This window comes from Sturnira hondurensis, unplaced genomic scaffold, assembly GCF_014824575.4.
Source record: "Sturnira hondurensis isolate 20B ecotype Veracruz unplaced genomic scaffold, ASM1482457v3 Scaffold0021795, whole genome shotgun sequence".
NCBI lineage: Eukaryota > Metazoa > Chordata > Mammalia > Chiroptera > Phyllostomidae > Sturnira > Sturnira hondurensis.
In genome coordinates, this window is record NW_028094426.1 from 434914 (window position 1) to 450270 (window position 15357).

At 34.5% G+C, this 15357-nt stretch overlaps 1 protein-coding gene and 1 long non-coding RNA gene across 3 annotated transcripts in view; one reads left to right on the forward strand and one right to left on the reverse strand.

Moving 5' to 3' along the window:
* The window catches only part of CCDC91 (coiled-coil domain containing 91), a 290267-nt gene that overhangs the window by 53110 nt on the left and 221800 nt on the right, over positions 1 to 15357 (reverse strand). For both annotated transcript variants that reach the window (XM_037034001.1, XM_037034002.1), the window contains one exon: positions 6657 to 6770. In XM_037034001.1, coding sequence (XP_036889896.1) covers positions 6657 to 6770 — 114 coding nt within the window. The remainder of the gene's footprint in view (positions 1 to 6656; positions 6771 to 15357) is intronic.
* On the forward strand, positions 7108 to 13926 carry LOC118978494 (uncharacterized). Its single transcript, XR_005064719.1, has 3 exons — positions 7108 to 7271; positions 9761 to 9936; positions 13730 to 13926. It is a non-coding gene; the product is annotated as an uncharacterized LOC118978494 (long non-coding RNA).

Sequence of the window (15357 nt, forward strand, 5' to 3'; positions counted from 1 at the left end):
ACATCTTGATCCCAAATAAACTCTTTGGGGTCATACATAAAAGAAGTGTTTTCTGAGAATATACCACTTCCTGAAAAGTTAACTGACTACTTTTGGTTCCAAACTTTCTCTTCAGAACGTTAGGCGCCTACCACGTGATGTCATGAAGAAACTCAATGAGCTACAAAATTTTTTTAAAAACCCTCAATGATAGTTCAATGAGCTCAGCAATAAAATTAATGAATGGGAGTAGTTTAAACAGAGTTTGGAATTCTAAAAAGGAACCAAACAGAATTTGTTCAGCTGAAGATCTCGATAAAATAGTTGAAGAAGGCATTAGAAATAAAGCATTGGGAATAAAGCAGACCATATAGAAGAACAAATTAGTGAGCTGGAAGACAGAAATCTAAAAATTACTCAGCTGGAAGAGAAGAGAGAACTAAGGCTTTTAAAAAATGAAGAAGTGCCCTGACCAGCATTGCTCAGTTGGTTGGGTGTTGTACCACAAAGTAAAAGGTCACTGGTTTGATTCCTGATTAGGGCAGGTATCTAGGTTACAGGTTCAGTTCCAGGTGACAGCACTTAGGAAAGGCAACTGACTGGCACTTCTCTCTCACATTGATGCTTCTCTCCCATTTTGCTTCCTCCTTTCCCCTCTCTCTAAAAATAAATGAAATCTTTTGTAAAGAAATGAAGAAGCTCTCTAAGAACTATACAGCTCCATAAGAAGAGGTAATATAAGGATAGTGGATGTCCTAGAAGGAGAAGAGAGGGAGAAGGGAACAGAGATATCATTTAAAGAAATAATAACTGGAAACTTCCCAAACTTGGGGAAGAAACTGGATATGCAAGTCCACAGAGTATCATCTCAATGCAAACAGACTTTCTCAGGACGAACTATATTAAAACTGTCATAGTTAATGACAAAGAATTTTAAAAGAATCCAGGGGGAAAAAGGCAGTAACCTACAAAATAACCTCCATTAGGCTATCAGCAAATTTCTCAGCAGAAACTCTATAGGCCAGGAGAGAGTAAAATGACAAAATGACACAGGCAAAATACTGAAAGATAGAAACTGACCGCCAAGAATACTGTATCCAGCAAAGTTATTTTTCAGATATGAGTGGAAGCACAGGCTTTCCTGCACAGTAAGAGCTGAGGGAGGACACAATCACTAGTCCCGCCTAGTGTTGAAAGGGGCTCTTCCACCTGAAACATAAAGGTATAAGCAACAAATTTGAGTAAGACGACAAATAAACTGGATCGGAAACTTACAAATCTGTCTCAGAATAGGGTGTTGAGACACTAAATTACAGCCTAAAAGTTACAGGAAAAATAGTATTAACAGAACTACATCTACTTCAGTTCAGTGATAATTTCACAATATAAAAAGGAGTAATTTGTGAAAACAGAAATGTAAAAGGGAGGGGTGAAAAGCAAATGAAGACAAGATACTATTTGCAGAAAAAGGACTATTGTATCTGGCATTTTTTATACAAACCTCATTCTAACCACACACAGAAACCATCTAGAGCAAAGACACAAAGCATAACAAAAAAGAGAAAACTGAGGAAAAACATTAGACATATCCACCAAACTAAAACAACAGACAAAAATACAAGGAAAATGAAACAATGGAGATACACATCAATCAGAAAATAAAAGATAAAATGGCAGTAGTATGTCCTCCTAGATCAATAATTACCCTAAATGTAAATGGCATAAGTGGTTGGACAGATTATAAAACAATACCCAACTATATATTGCCTTTAAAAGATACATGTCAGCTTTAGAGACAAATATAGGCTTAAAGTGAATGGGTGAAAGATGATCCTGCAAGCTATATGTTCCCCAAAAGAAAGTGGATGTAGCCATATTTATCAAAGACAAAATGGATTTCAACTGAAAATGGGAACAAAGGTCAAGATGGACACTATCTTGACCTAGTTATCTTGTCTAATGATAATGGAGACATGCATCAGGAAGGCATGTACAGGTTCCAGCAGAACTAAGGCCTGCTTGAGCGTGGTTGATAGGGTAACAGTATGGGTGTAATAACTTACAGTCTTAATTTGAACATTTCCACCTACAATGTCATAGAGTGTACTTGAGTGAATTTTATTATGTTACAGAATTACATACTTATAATTTTGTAATAAAAAGGAGGCGCTATTTGTGCTGGACCCTGTATTTATTAATACCAGTGCACCCAACATAGAAGCACCAAAATATATAAAGTGACTATTAACAGCCCTGGAGGGGGAAACTGACCACAACACAACAATAAGAGGGGACTTTAACACCAGTTACAACATTCAGATAAAGTATAAAAGGAAACCTCAGCCTTAAATAATAATATAACAAAATGAATTTAATAGATATATAAAGAACATTCTATCCAAAAGCACCAGCATAAACAGTTTTCTTAAATGCACACAGAAGAGTCTCAAGGCCAGACCACATGTTAAAACAAGTCTCATAAATTTAAGAAGATTGAAACTATCAAGTACATTTTCCATGACAATGGTATAAAAATAGAAATCAACTAGAAGAAGAAAAGAAATAGAAATCAACTAGAAGAAGAAGAAAAGTGGAACGATGACAAATAGATGGAGATCACACAGTATGCTACTGAAAAATTTTGGCTCAAGAAAGAAATCCAAGGAAATAAATAAAATGGAGACTAAAGAGATAATAGAAGAAATCAACAAAATTGAGCTGTTTTTTGGAGGGAAAAGATAAACAAAATGACAAACCTTTAGCTAGACTCAATAAGAAAAAAAGACAGGAGGCTCAAATAAATAAAAATCAGAAACAAAAAAGTACTTAAACAGTTATTACAGTTAACCTCTATCAACAGCTGTAAGCCAACAAATTAGAAAATTTAGAGAAAATGAATACATTGTTAGAATCATACCACCTTCATGACTGCATCATGAGAAAATATAAAATATGATTAGAACAATGACTAGTAAGGAGATTAAAACAGTAATCAAAAATCTCCAAGAAAACAAAGTCCAGGACCAGACTGCGTCATTGGTGAATTCTACCAAGCAATCAAATAAGATTTAATACTAATCCTCCTCAACTCTTCCAAAGAACTGAAGAGAAGGGAATGCTTCCTAATTCATTTTACGTCACCAACACTGCACTGAAGTAAAAACCACAAAAACACAAAACACAAGAAAAATTACAAGACAGTATTTGATGAACATATGGGGTAGGCAAAAGTAGGTTTACAGTTGTAACAAATAATAATACAACAATAAACTGTGTTTTGTGTACTTACAACTGTAAACCTACTTTTGTCCACCCTTGTAGATACAAAAATTCTCAACAAAATATTAGCATAATCAACAGAGTTATTACAGGATGTAAAGATGGTTCAATACACACATATCGATCAATCAATATGATACACCACATTAATAAAATGAAGGATAAAAATTATATGATCACCTTAGTAGATGCAGAAAAAGCATTTGACAAGATACAGCACCTATTTATGATAAAAAATCTCATTTCCATACCATGGGTACAGAAAGAAAGTATCCCAACATAATAAAAACCCACAACTAACATCATACTCAATGGTAAAAAACTGAAAGCTTTTCCTCTAAAATCAGGAGCAAGATAAGGATGTGATTTTCTGACAATTCCATTACTTGCCAGAGCAATCAGGCAATAAAAATAAGAGAAACCCAAATTAAAAAGGAAGAAGTTAAGTTGTCACTATTTTCAGGGGCCAAGATTTTATGTATAAAAAATCCTAAAGACGCCACCAAAAAATAGTAGAAAAAATAAATGAATACAGAAAAGTAGCAGGATATAAAAATCAATATACAAAAATCTGTTGCATTTCTATAAACTAAACATGACCTATCAGAAAGAAATTTGGCAGGAGACATCAACGGGGGAAAATTGGGACAACTGTAATTGAACAACAATAAAAAAGATTAAAAACAATCCCACTGATAATCACAACAAAAAGAATAAATACTGAGGAATAAATGTAACCAAGGAGGTAAAAGACATGTACATTAAAAATTGTAAGATATTGTTGAAAGAAATTGAAGATGATATAGAGAAATGGAAAGATATCCTATGCTCATGGGTAGAAAGAATTGACATTGTTTAAATGTACATGTTACCTAAAGCGATCTACAGATTCAAAGCAATCTTTAAAATCCCAATAACATTTTCCACAGAAATAGAACAGAAAATACCAACATTTGTATGAAACCACAATAGACACTGAGTAGTAAAAGCAGTCCTGAGAACCAAAGAACAAAGCTGGAGGTATGATACACTCTGATTTCAAACCATATTGCAAAGCTATAATGAGCCAAGCTGTATGGTATGAGTAGAAGAACAGACACACAGATCAATGGAAGAAAATTGAGGTCCCAGAAACAAACTCACAAATACAAAGAACTAATTTATGACAAAGGAGATAATAACATACAATGGAGAAAGAAAGGTGTTTTCAAAGAATGGTTTTGGTAAATCTAAACCACCACATGCTAAAGAATGAAACTAAACCACTATCTTACATGATAAATACTCAAATAGATTAAAAACTTAAGTGTAATACCTGAAGCCATAAAATACGTAGAAGAAAACATGGTAAGGTCCTTGACATTAGTCTTAGTGATGTTACTTGTGGACTTTACTCCAATAGCAAGGGAAACATAAGTAAAAATAAACAAATGGGACTATATCAAACTAAGGAGCTTCTGCACAGCAAAGGAAAGCATCAACAAAATGAAAAGGCAACCTACTGCATGGGAAAAGATATTTGAAAATCATATACCTGAAAAAAGGTTAATGTACAAACTATACAAAGAACTCACACAACTCACACCACGAATGGCAAATAAACCCAAACAACTCAATTAAAAAATGGGCATGGGTTCTGAACAGACATTTTCCTAACGAAGACATACAAGTAGCTAACAGGCATATGAAGAGATGATCAACATCATTAATTATCACGGAAAGGCAAGCAAAAACCACAATAAGATGTCCCCTCACATCTGCAAGAATGGCAATGTATAAAAAACCCCCGAATATTGCCATTTGTGACAACATGGATGGATCTTGAGAATATTATGCAGAGTGAAGTAAGTCTGTTAGAAAAAGCTAGTGACCATATGATTTCATTCATATATGGAATATAAAACTGAAACTCACAGACACAGACAACAGTGTGGTGGTTACCAGAGGGAAATGGTGGGGGGGGGGTAGTAAAGGGTAAAGAGGCCAAATATACGGTGATGGAAGATGACTTGAGTTTGGGTAGTGGGCACACAATGCAATATACAGATCACACATCATGAAATGTACACTTGACCCTACTAACTACATCATTTAAATAAACTTAACAATAATAAAAATACAGGAAATAGTAAGTGTTGGAGAAGATATGAAAAAAGGAAACCCTCATATGCTGTAGGTGAGACTGTAAATTATTACAGCCACTATGGAAAAGACTATGAAGGTTGCTCAAAAGATTAGGAACGACCATATAATCCAGCCATTGTACTTCTAGAGAATACAAAGACACTAATTCAAAAAGATGTACGTTCCCCTATGTTCACTGCAGAACTATTTTTAAGAGCTAAGACGTAGAAACAACCTAAGTATCCACTGATGAATTCACGGATAAAGATGTGATATGCAGAGCTGACTGCTGAGACTAACACAGCTTTGAACTGCGAATGTCTACTTAACACACAATTGTTTTTCAGTAAATGCTATAAATGAATTTTCTCTTCCTTATGATTTTTTAAACAGCATTTCCTTTTCTCTGGCTTACTTTTTTTTGTAGGAATGAAGTATATGAAAAAATACTTACAACATACAAACTGTGTGTTGGCTGACTGTTTATGTCATCAGTAAGGCTTCCAGTCAACAGTAGCTGTTAGTAGTAAGTTTTCTGGGAGTCAATAGTTATACACATATTTCTGACTGTGCAGAATGTTAGTGACCCTGCACTGTTCAAAGGTCAACTGTATACACAATGGAACATTACAGACCCACAATAAAGATGAAATCTTGCCATTTGCATCCACATGGATGGGCCTCGGGGGTATTATGCTAATTAAAATTAATCAGATAATGAAAGACAAATACCATATGATTTCACTTATATGCAATGAAAAAAGCAAAACAAAATGAAAACAAGCTCACAGAGGCACACATTGGGTTGGTGGTTACTGGGGGGAAAGAGGGGTGGAGGCAGGGTGCAATGGCTAAAGGGGGTCCCCTGCACGGCAGGTGACTTCTGGTGGTGAGCACGATGTCGTGTGTACATGTGCTGAATTACAATTTTGTAGACCTAAAAATTACATAATGTTATGAACCCATGTTACCTCAACAATAATCTAGGACTGTCTCCTTTTTTCATGAGTGTAAACTTAAATTGAAAATGGTACAGGTCATTTCTACAAGGGTGGCAAGAAATTATTCAGTGTTGCTTTTTTATTGACAGATGGCATTTATGTCTATAGATGTAACTGTCAGAATATATAATTGTATCAAAAATAACCCTGGATAGATATTCCTAAATTACATGACAAAGGACTTTTAAATATTTTAACATTTCATGCTATTGTATGGAAGCTACTGCTTCTGTCTGTGGAAGCACAAATTAAAACCCTTCAGGAGATACTTACCCTTTTCTGTTCTTTTACATACTCCATCAATTCATCTCTTGCTTTTTTCACCGCCTCTTCCACAGCCTTTTCACTTCGTTTTTGCTCCTCGATTATTGCTGCCTTAACAGTTTCCTGTTTGTGGGAGGAGGGAAAAGGTCATGGAAGTGCACACTATGACAGAATCTCTGTCCATTTTATATTAACTAAAGCCCTCTTCAAAGGTCTGAGCCCATTCTGTTCAAAACGCGTCTTTAAACAGGAATAAGAAACTACAAAATATTTTGAGATCTGTTAGAGATTCCACGGAATGCACTTTTCTAAACTGAGTGAAAGGGAAAAGAAATGGAATAAGCCATTTATTGCAGGGAGCGCCTGACAGACTCCAATGGCTTCCTTACCAACCTTTCATTTGATGTTTACATGATTGATTGCCTTCCTGTACTTTGCACTATCCACATAAGACTTCCAACTTGTGTTTATTCTTCCAAGAACACCCTAATGCTCGAGCTGTTTTATTCACGTTTAATTTTCCCATCCTACAATAATCAAGTGTGGTCTGGGTGGCAAGATTTACAGCGCGTTTGGTCCTCCTGCCAGGTTAAGATGTTGAGAGCTGGACACCATGAATAAGAGGTAAAAATTCCACCCTCTGTGCTAATATTTGAAATGAGAAATCTAGGGAGAAAAATGGTACTGCCCATTTTACTGAAATAATAATCAGGTACCTAACAGATTTCAGAATTTCAGACAAGGAGAAAGAGGGCTAAAATTTTGAAAAAAAATAACACCTCAAACAGCAGTAATATTTTCTGCTAAAATAGTGTTTTGTGATTGGATGAATTCCACAAAACAAACTTCTTTAACTTCTATTTATCTATATAGGTAGCATCCTTTTTTTGGACAAGCTGTCAATTACAAAATACCTTAAAATTTCTCATGAGTGTTTCCTTCATTTTGTTGTTCTTAAGGACTATTAACATTGTAGTACATAGTCTTTGTACATAGTTTTTCTCAATTAATTTAATTAAAAAAAATCTTCAGCCAAGGATATGATTTTATTGACTTTAGAGAGAGGGAGGGAGAGAGAGAGAAAGGGGGAAAGGAGGATGGGGGGGGAGGGAAAGGAAGAGAGGAAGACGGAGAAAGAGATATTGAGAGAGAGAGAGAGAGAGAGCGCACGCATCGATTGGATTGGTTGCCTCCTGTTATGTGCCCAGACTGGGGATCAAATCCACAACCTAGGTATGTGCCCTGACCAGTAACTGAACCCACAACTTTTCTGGTGCATGGAATGACACTCCAACTAACCTTGCCACCTGGTCATGGCTAATTTTAGATATGTATATATGACCCAGAAAATATGAAATAGTAACAATTTCTTATTCTGAATATACTTACTGTAGAAAATGTCAAAGAACAGAAAATATGAACACAAAACAATACACATACACCCCACACGGGTAAGTAGGATGAAGCTCAAGGTGCACATACTATTTTCTAACTAAGGCATTTTCAGTTAAAATACATTTTGAATATTTTAAGCCATTATATATTCTTTTATAATTTAGATTTGATTACAAGGATTTAACTATAATAGCTCATTTTACCAATTATTACTCATGGGTATTTTGGTTATTAATAGAATAAAGCTGGGATAGCATTTATATATGTATCTTTGTTTTATATGTATCTTTGTTTCATATGTATCTTATATTTCCTTAGGATCAATTCAAAAAGTAGAATCATTTTGGCTAAAGAATACGATTTTGATATAATTTATAGCATTTGACATTTTGCAAAAAAAATTTTCCCATGAAAATGGCTGTGATCTTATATTCTTGATTATATTTAATCTTAACCATTTTTTGAGGAAGAATGACATCTAATTTCATTCTGCATTTTAAAAAGATTATTATGTGATATATATTTTTACAAATATACACATTATTTCTTATCATTTGTTTGATCATATACTCTTGCCACAATAATATTGGTATACTCTTAATTTGGGGGTTTCTTTTCTATATAAAATTAAGTCACAAATCTGAAAATCCCCATAATGGTGACTTTGAAAATTTTTACTATTTTATTTTCAATAAGCTTTAATTTCATTGATAAAATGATAAAATACTAAGTTACTTCCATAATTATTTGAAAAGTTGAAAAACTATAGTCATTTGTAAAAGAAACAAAGAATAATTTAAAATAAAAGCATTTACAATTAAAATTCCTGTTGGTTGCATACTAAATAATTTCGAATTTGAAATTTTTCAGATTTTTACAAGGCAAAAATATTTCATATATTAATAAAACCCTTGAAATAAATCATACAAACAGTTCTGCAATGAAGAGTATGAATATTCAACTATGAGGGTAAATTAAAAATATCATAGCTTCACATCTGTTCAGGAAACGGTAGGTTTTGCCAACAAATGAATTACAAAATCAGTTTTCAGAGCTTTCAGAATTTTAGAAGTGCAGACAAGCACTGCAGACCTGGATTATTTGGCTGTAAAGCTAAATCTGTCCTGTATTAAATGTCAATCAGAATTTCTAATTAGCAAGGGTCATTCTGGTTAATTTGACCAGACATGTTTGAAAGCAAAAGTTCAGTTTAAATAAAAAGAATATATCCATTAAAAAAACATGAGGAGTTTACTAATATGTTCAGTTGACATTCTGGGGGGAATTGAGAGTTTATATTAGGTGCTCAGTCCACATCTTTGAGAATCTTCTAATCTTTGAGCTGATAAAGAACCACTCACAGAGAAAGTTCCCCTTGACCCTCTCCTCTCAAACAGGTGTTAGGTGACAGGCAGGGGAAGTGAGTCCTTACAAAGTGCTGGTCAATAGACAAATCCCTTTGAATATGATGCAAAAGGAAAGAAAGTTTAAAGCCTTCCATCTTCTCACCAAACCAAATTTTGAATTAGTTGGAGATGATTAAATAATTGTGTGTGCCTGTGAGTATCTGCCTGAATGCTCTATTGAATCCCATGAATGAACTAAACTGTGCTAATGAGTCACGAGAATTAGTCCAAAATAAAATACACCTAACAAGGAATGGCAATTTGACACAATGAGTATATTCAAATAAGCAATTCTAAAAATCTATATTCCAGAATATTTTAGTAATGGCCACACCACTGGAACACGGTATATTCTCTAAGGGAAGTTTCCCCAACCACAGACTACCGATCATTCTTTGCTGGGGGAGGGGTGGGTGTTTTTTGATGAACAGTACACTTGACAGGTACTCACTGGGTTGCCTCCCACTGAGAAACACTGGTGCTCTAAGGTAAGCAGTCTGGAGGGAAAAACACCCATTTGCATGTATGGTTATGGCTGGTTTGTTAAAACATTCAGTTATGTTTCTCGTCATACACTAAATATTTTTTATCTAAAATATATGCAAGAAATCATGTCCAAATAATTATATAACTAGTTTTTAAGTCTGAAAGAAAGAGTTCTACATACTAATTTTTGAAAAAGTGAATGACTGGAATCAGTTTCTATACTGTTATAATAAAACAAGTCACAGAATGTCAATGGGGGCTGAAAGCTTATATGAAATATCTGCACAAGATTTTAAAAGTTCTCTTTGTTGGTTAAAGTATAGTTATGCTTTAGTACCCATTAAATTGACCATACATTCCTGTAACCACAGGATCTTGAATTAATAAATAGCCTTGGTTGTTCTTTATCAGTGCAATTTAGTTTAGGATTGTAAACACAGTCAAAACACAGAACAGTTCTCAGCAATCAACTCCATTGTGATCTGCAGGCAGTAATTTATCGTATCAAAGATTTTCTGGGGCAACTGTCTGCTTTAATTATTTTTTGTTTCTATACACAGTTTATTCTTTATGTATTTAATTATGTATCATTTAAAAAGTGTAATGTGGCCCTGGCTGGTGTAGCTCAGTGGATTGAGCACGGGCCTGTGAAGCAAAGGGTTTCTGGTTCAATTCCCAGTCAGGGCACATGCCTGGGTTGCAGGCCAGGTCCCCAGTAGAGGACACATGAGAGGCAACCACACATTGATGTTTCTCTCCTACTCTTTCTCCTTCCTGTCCCCTTTCTCTAAAAATAAATAAATAAAATATTTTTAAACAGTTTCATGTGCTTGTGAAAATACACCTTAGGAGATGAGTGTTTAAATCACAAGCAAACTAACTGCTTTATACACTTCCTGAGCATCACCGATTAAAAGGAGAAGTGAGACTTCCATTCCTACAGAAACTTAACAGCCCAAACCACAGTTTCATCGGTAGTACAAATGAAACACACATATTATAAAACCTATTTACTACGCATCTGAGACACTTTCCTCTAACTTTTAATGAAAAGTAGTTTGCACTGTAATTACATCCTAAATAGAAAATATTAGTGGACTATAATTATAAAAATGCCTGTCAAGTGATGAATATGCTAAACTAAAATCACATACTCACTGACTGATATCAAAATTTGCCAGTACCTGTGTGAAAGATATTTTAAAAGATATGAATGTTGACTCTCAGTTATAACAGCATTAATACATATTTACAACCACTTTTGACAGGGATACCTAACTTTAAACCACAATAAAGCAAAATCCACCCCCCGAAGTCTCTTTCTTCTTACTAGACCTATATTATTATTACTGTATAAATTAGGACTGTATTTTTAGTTTCGTCCATAAAAAACTGCTTCAATTAGTGGGTGTTTTTTATTATGAAAGTACCTACATAATACTCTCAATTAAGCCTCTTGGCCCATTTGACCCCAAATATTTACTATCTGGCCCTTTACAGAAAAAACCCTGCCAATAATCCCTGATGTAGGTCACAATGCTGCATTGGCCACCCAGGCTGGGCTCAGCTGGACAGTTCTCTCAGTCGTGGCTGGGCTCTCCCAGGTATCTAACTGCTGGGGCTGACTCGGCTGTTTATTGCTAGAATGGAATCGATAGAATAGCCTGTTTCTCCTTCTTGTGGTCTCCCATTCTGCAGCAGACTAGCTCAGGATTTTTCACATAGTTGCTGGATAGAGTTGCAAAAGAGCAAAAGAATGTAAGGTCTCTTAAGACTTGGAGCTAGAGTAACGAGCTAGACAGCTATTTTGGGATCGCCCTCAGGCATATCTCCAGGGATCCACTGTATCTCTGTGGAATAGTACCTCCAGCTTTCTCAACACCAAGGGATTCTTCCTTTTTGTTTTGATAGAGCACCACCCCTAGCAAATTCCTGGGAAAAGGTACATGGGGTTAAAGTTTTAATACCACCTTTGTCTGAATATAATGCCTGTATTCTATCCTCACACTTAATTTATAGTCTCACTAAGTGTGGATTTCTAGCTTGGAAAAGGTTGTTGAGTCGGATTCCATTCTGATTCCTCATCATTTGCATACTTTTTTTTTTTCCTGTATGACAACTTTTATGCATTTAGCTGTTTCTCAAAATGTTCCTGACAAACCTAGTTATAGGCCTATCTAGAAATTCTTATCTTTCACTCTAGAAACTCATGTCCTTCAATTCTGTAGTTTTTTCCCTTTAATAATAATGATAATTTATTATAATTGTAATAATTATAATTTATAATAATTATTATAATTTATAATAATTATTTCTTGCATTCTGTTTTGTTTTTTCCCACAAAATCCTATGATTCAACTAATGAACCTAGTGAGTTAATTGCCTAATTTTCTGATCTTTTCACTCCTGTTTTCATTTTTTGTATTTTTACATACATTTCTCTGGAAAACTATAACTTCCTGGTTTTAACTTTCTACCATATTTTAAAGTTTTAATGTTTCAAAAAGGTAAAATCTTCTCTTAATGCTGAGGAGGTTAATGATAATTTTTCAAAACTCTTCATGTCCCCACAGCATCTGCTTTCTTCTTGCTTTTCACAGAACTTGACTCTCATACTTGGCTATCTATCTGCTCATGTTTAACGAGGGAGTACGAAAATGCTGAGTAACGTCTCCGTGCACGCAGCTGTGGTTTGTAGACTGTGATCTTACAGCAGAGCAATCTGGCTGAGTTGCTTCCTCAGGGCAATTTTTGATACCAATGTATTTAGGTCTTTTTCCTTGAGCTGTCTGGATTCCTCAGAAAAGAATCTTCCCATTTCCTGTCTGGTTGTCAGCACTCAAGAGCTGGAACGGGAAAAACAGCTAAGGCTTTCAATAAGCAACAGAAAACTCTTTACCTTGCTCTTCTCCCAACCCCATTTCATTATAGCACCTGTATCTTCAGCTGCGCTTAGTGATCCCTGGGCCACAGACCCTGCAATTTCTTGTTTCATTTTTTGCATAGAACCTCCGTCTTCTGCCAGGACTGGAAAGAATGAGTGGGAACTTAACCGCTTATTAAACAGACTTTTAAACTTTCCTTCTATTTGAGGTTTCATCTTCATTCCCACTTCCAGAGGTATCTGGTGCCACTAACTAGTAAACTTTTGGAGTTTCTACAAGGTATACTGATATTCTCAGCTGCCTCTAAGTTCTAGCTTAAGGTTCTGTTTCAGAAAATTTTTATTTCAGTGGGGTTTTAGAAGGCAGTAGATAAAAACGAATAGTCTAACTATTCCTTCTAACTAAACAGGTTTTAGGAAAAATGTCAAACTTTTATTTTGAACAAGTTTATATATCTTTATTCTAGCTTCCCCTAATATAACATCATATAATAATATTATTCAGACTACAGATTTTATTTGTATTCCACAGATTCCCCAAATATTTTCTCTGTTCCAGGAATACTCTAAGGTAAAACATTGTACTCACACATCGTATCTCATTGTTCTCCTCTAGTCTGACAGGCTTTTAGTTTTTCTTATCACAATGACACTGATACTTGGGGAAAGCACTTTTCAGGTATTTGAAAAAATGTGGATCTGTCTCTTTTTTCTTATAAGAAAAATATAGACTGGTGTTATAGATTTTGGAAAAACATACTAAAAATGAAGATACTTCTCATTACATAGTATGAGGGGGTACGTGTCACTAAATGTAATTTATCAGTGAAGATGTTAACCTTATCATTTGGTTAAAGTGATGACCGCCAGGTTTTTCTAGTGTAAAGTTAACACATTCTCCCTTTCTACAGTTTATTAATTTGAAACCCACAACTAAGCCAAGCCAACACTCAAGGAGAGGTAAATCAAGTTACACCTACTGAGAAAGGGAGTATCTACACTTATTTTTTATCAAGACATATGAGTATGAATATTTAAAAATACAGATACAGTTTATTCTATAGCTATATAATTATGTAGCATTTCTAATTCTACTTGCATCAGTTTTGGAATTTATATTTTTCTTGGAAATTTTTCATTCATCTAAGTTTTACAATTGATTGGTATTGTTATTAACACTGCTTATGTAATTTTAAATTTGTACAGCATATACATTAGGTCACTTTATTCATTCCTCTAATAATGTGTAGTAATAGCTCCCCTCTTTATTCATCAATCTTATCAAAGACTTGTAAATATTATGCCTTTTAAAAATGAAGTACAGTATTTTAAAACTTTCCAATCTATATCATGATTGTTTTATAACCATTATTATTTCTTTCTATTTTCTTTGGCTTATTCTGTTTTTTTCTTTTCTCACTTTCCTAATAAATTGGAAGTGTTAGACCTTATTTCCCAATCTTTTCTATTTTTTAGTATAGGTATTAATATTCTAATATGGCTATGATTTTCTCTGAAGTAACAAATTAGATGCTCCTCATAATTTAAAAAAAACTATTTTTAATAATGACTGCATTATGTTTCCTTTGGGCTCAGCTTTTAAACAAATGTATACATGGTGAAATACACAAACCTTAGGTGCATAGCTATATATATATATCCACTTACCCACTACCCAGTGAAGAAAAAAAACATTTCTATGCCACAGAAACATCTCTGATGCATAAATAAACACTACTGTGATTTATATCATCATTGATCACAGATTATGTTTGTCTGTTCTTAAAGGCCATAAAAATTAAGTAACAGTATTTATGCTTCTGTGGCTGGCTTTTATTCTACACATTTTTGAGATTCATCCATACTGTAGAGTGTATCATTAGTTTGCCTTTCTTATTTTGGTGTAGTTTTCTTTGTATGAATATACCTCAACTTACTCATCCATTCTACTACTAATGGATATTTGGAATGTTTCCATTTGGGATTATTATGAATAAAGCATCCTTTCCTTTACGTATCTTTCGGTGGACGTAAGCATTAACTTCTGTGACATGTACAGGCACGCCTTGTCTTATCGTCCTTCACTGGATTGTGCTTCAGATACTGCATTTTCATCAACATCAAGGCAAGACCCTCCACCAGCAGAACGACTACAGCTCACTGACGGCACAGATGATGGTTACAGCTGATGGTTAATATTTTTTAGCAAAAAAGTTTTTTTAAATTAAAGTATGTACATTGTTTTTAGACAATGCTATTTATACATTTAATAGACTATGATATAGCATAAATGTAACTTTTATATGCACTAGGAAACAAAAACCTGTGTGACTCACATTACTGCAATATTTGCTCTACAGTGGTGTTCTGCAAGTGAACTTGTGATACCTGCAAGGTATGTCTGTACATAATTGTGGAAATAGGGGGTATCAGAGTATACATGTGTTGGGCCAATTAGCAGATACATCTGCAGTTTTTTAAAGTGGGTAGACAAATTTAATTCCTCCAAGAACGTATGAGGTCAAGCCGCTGCACATCA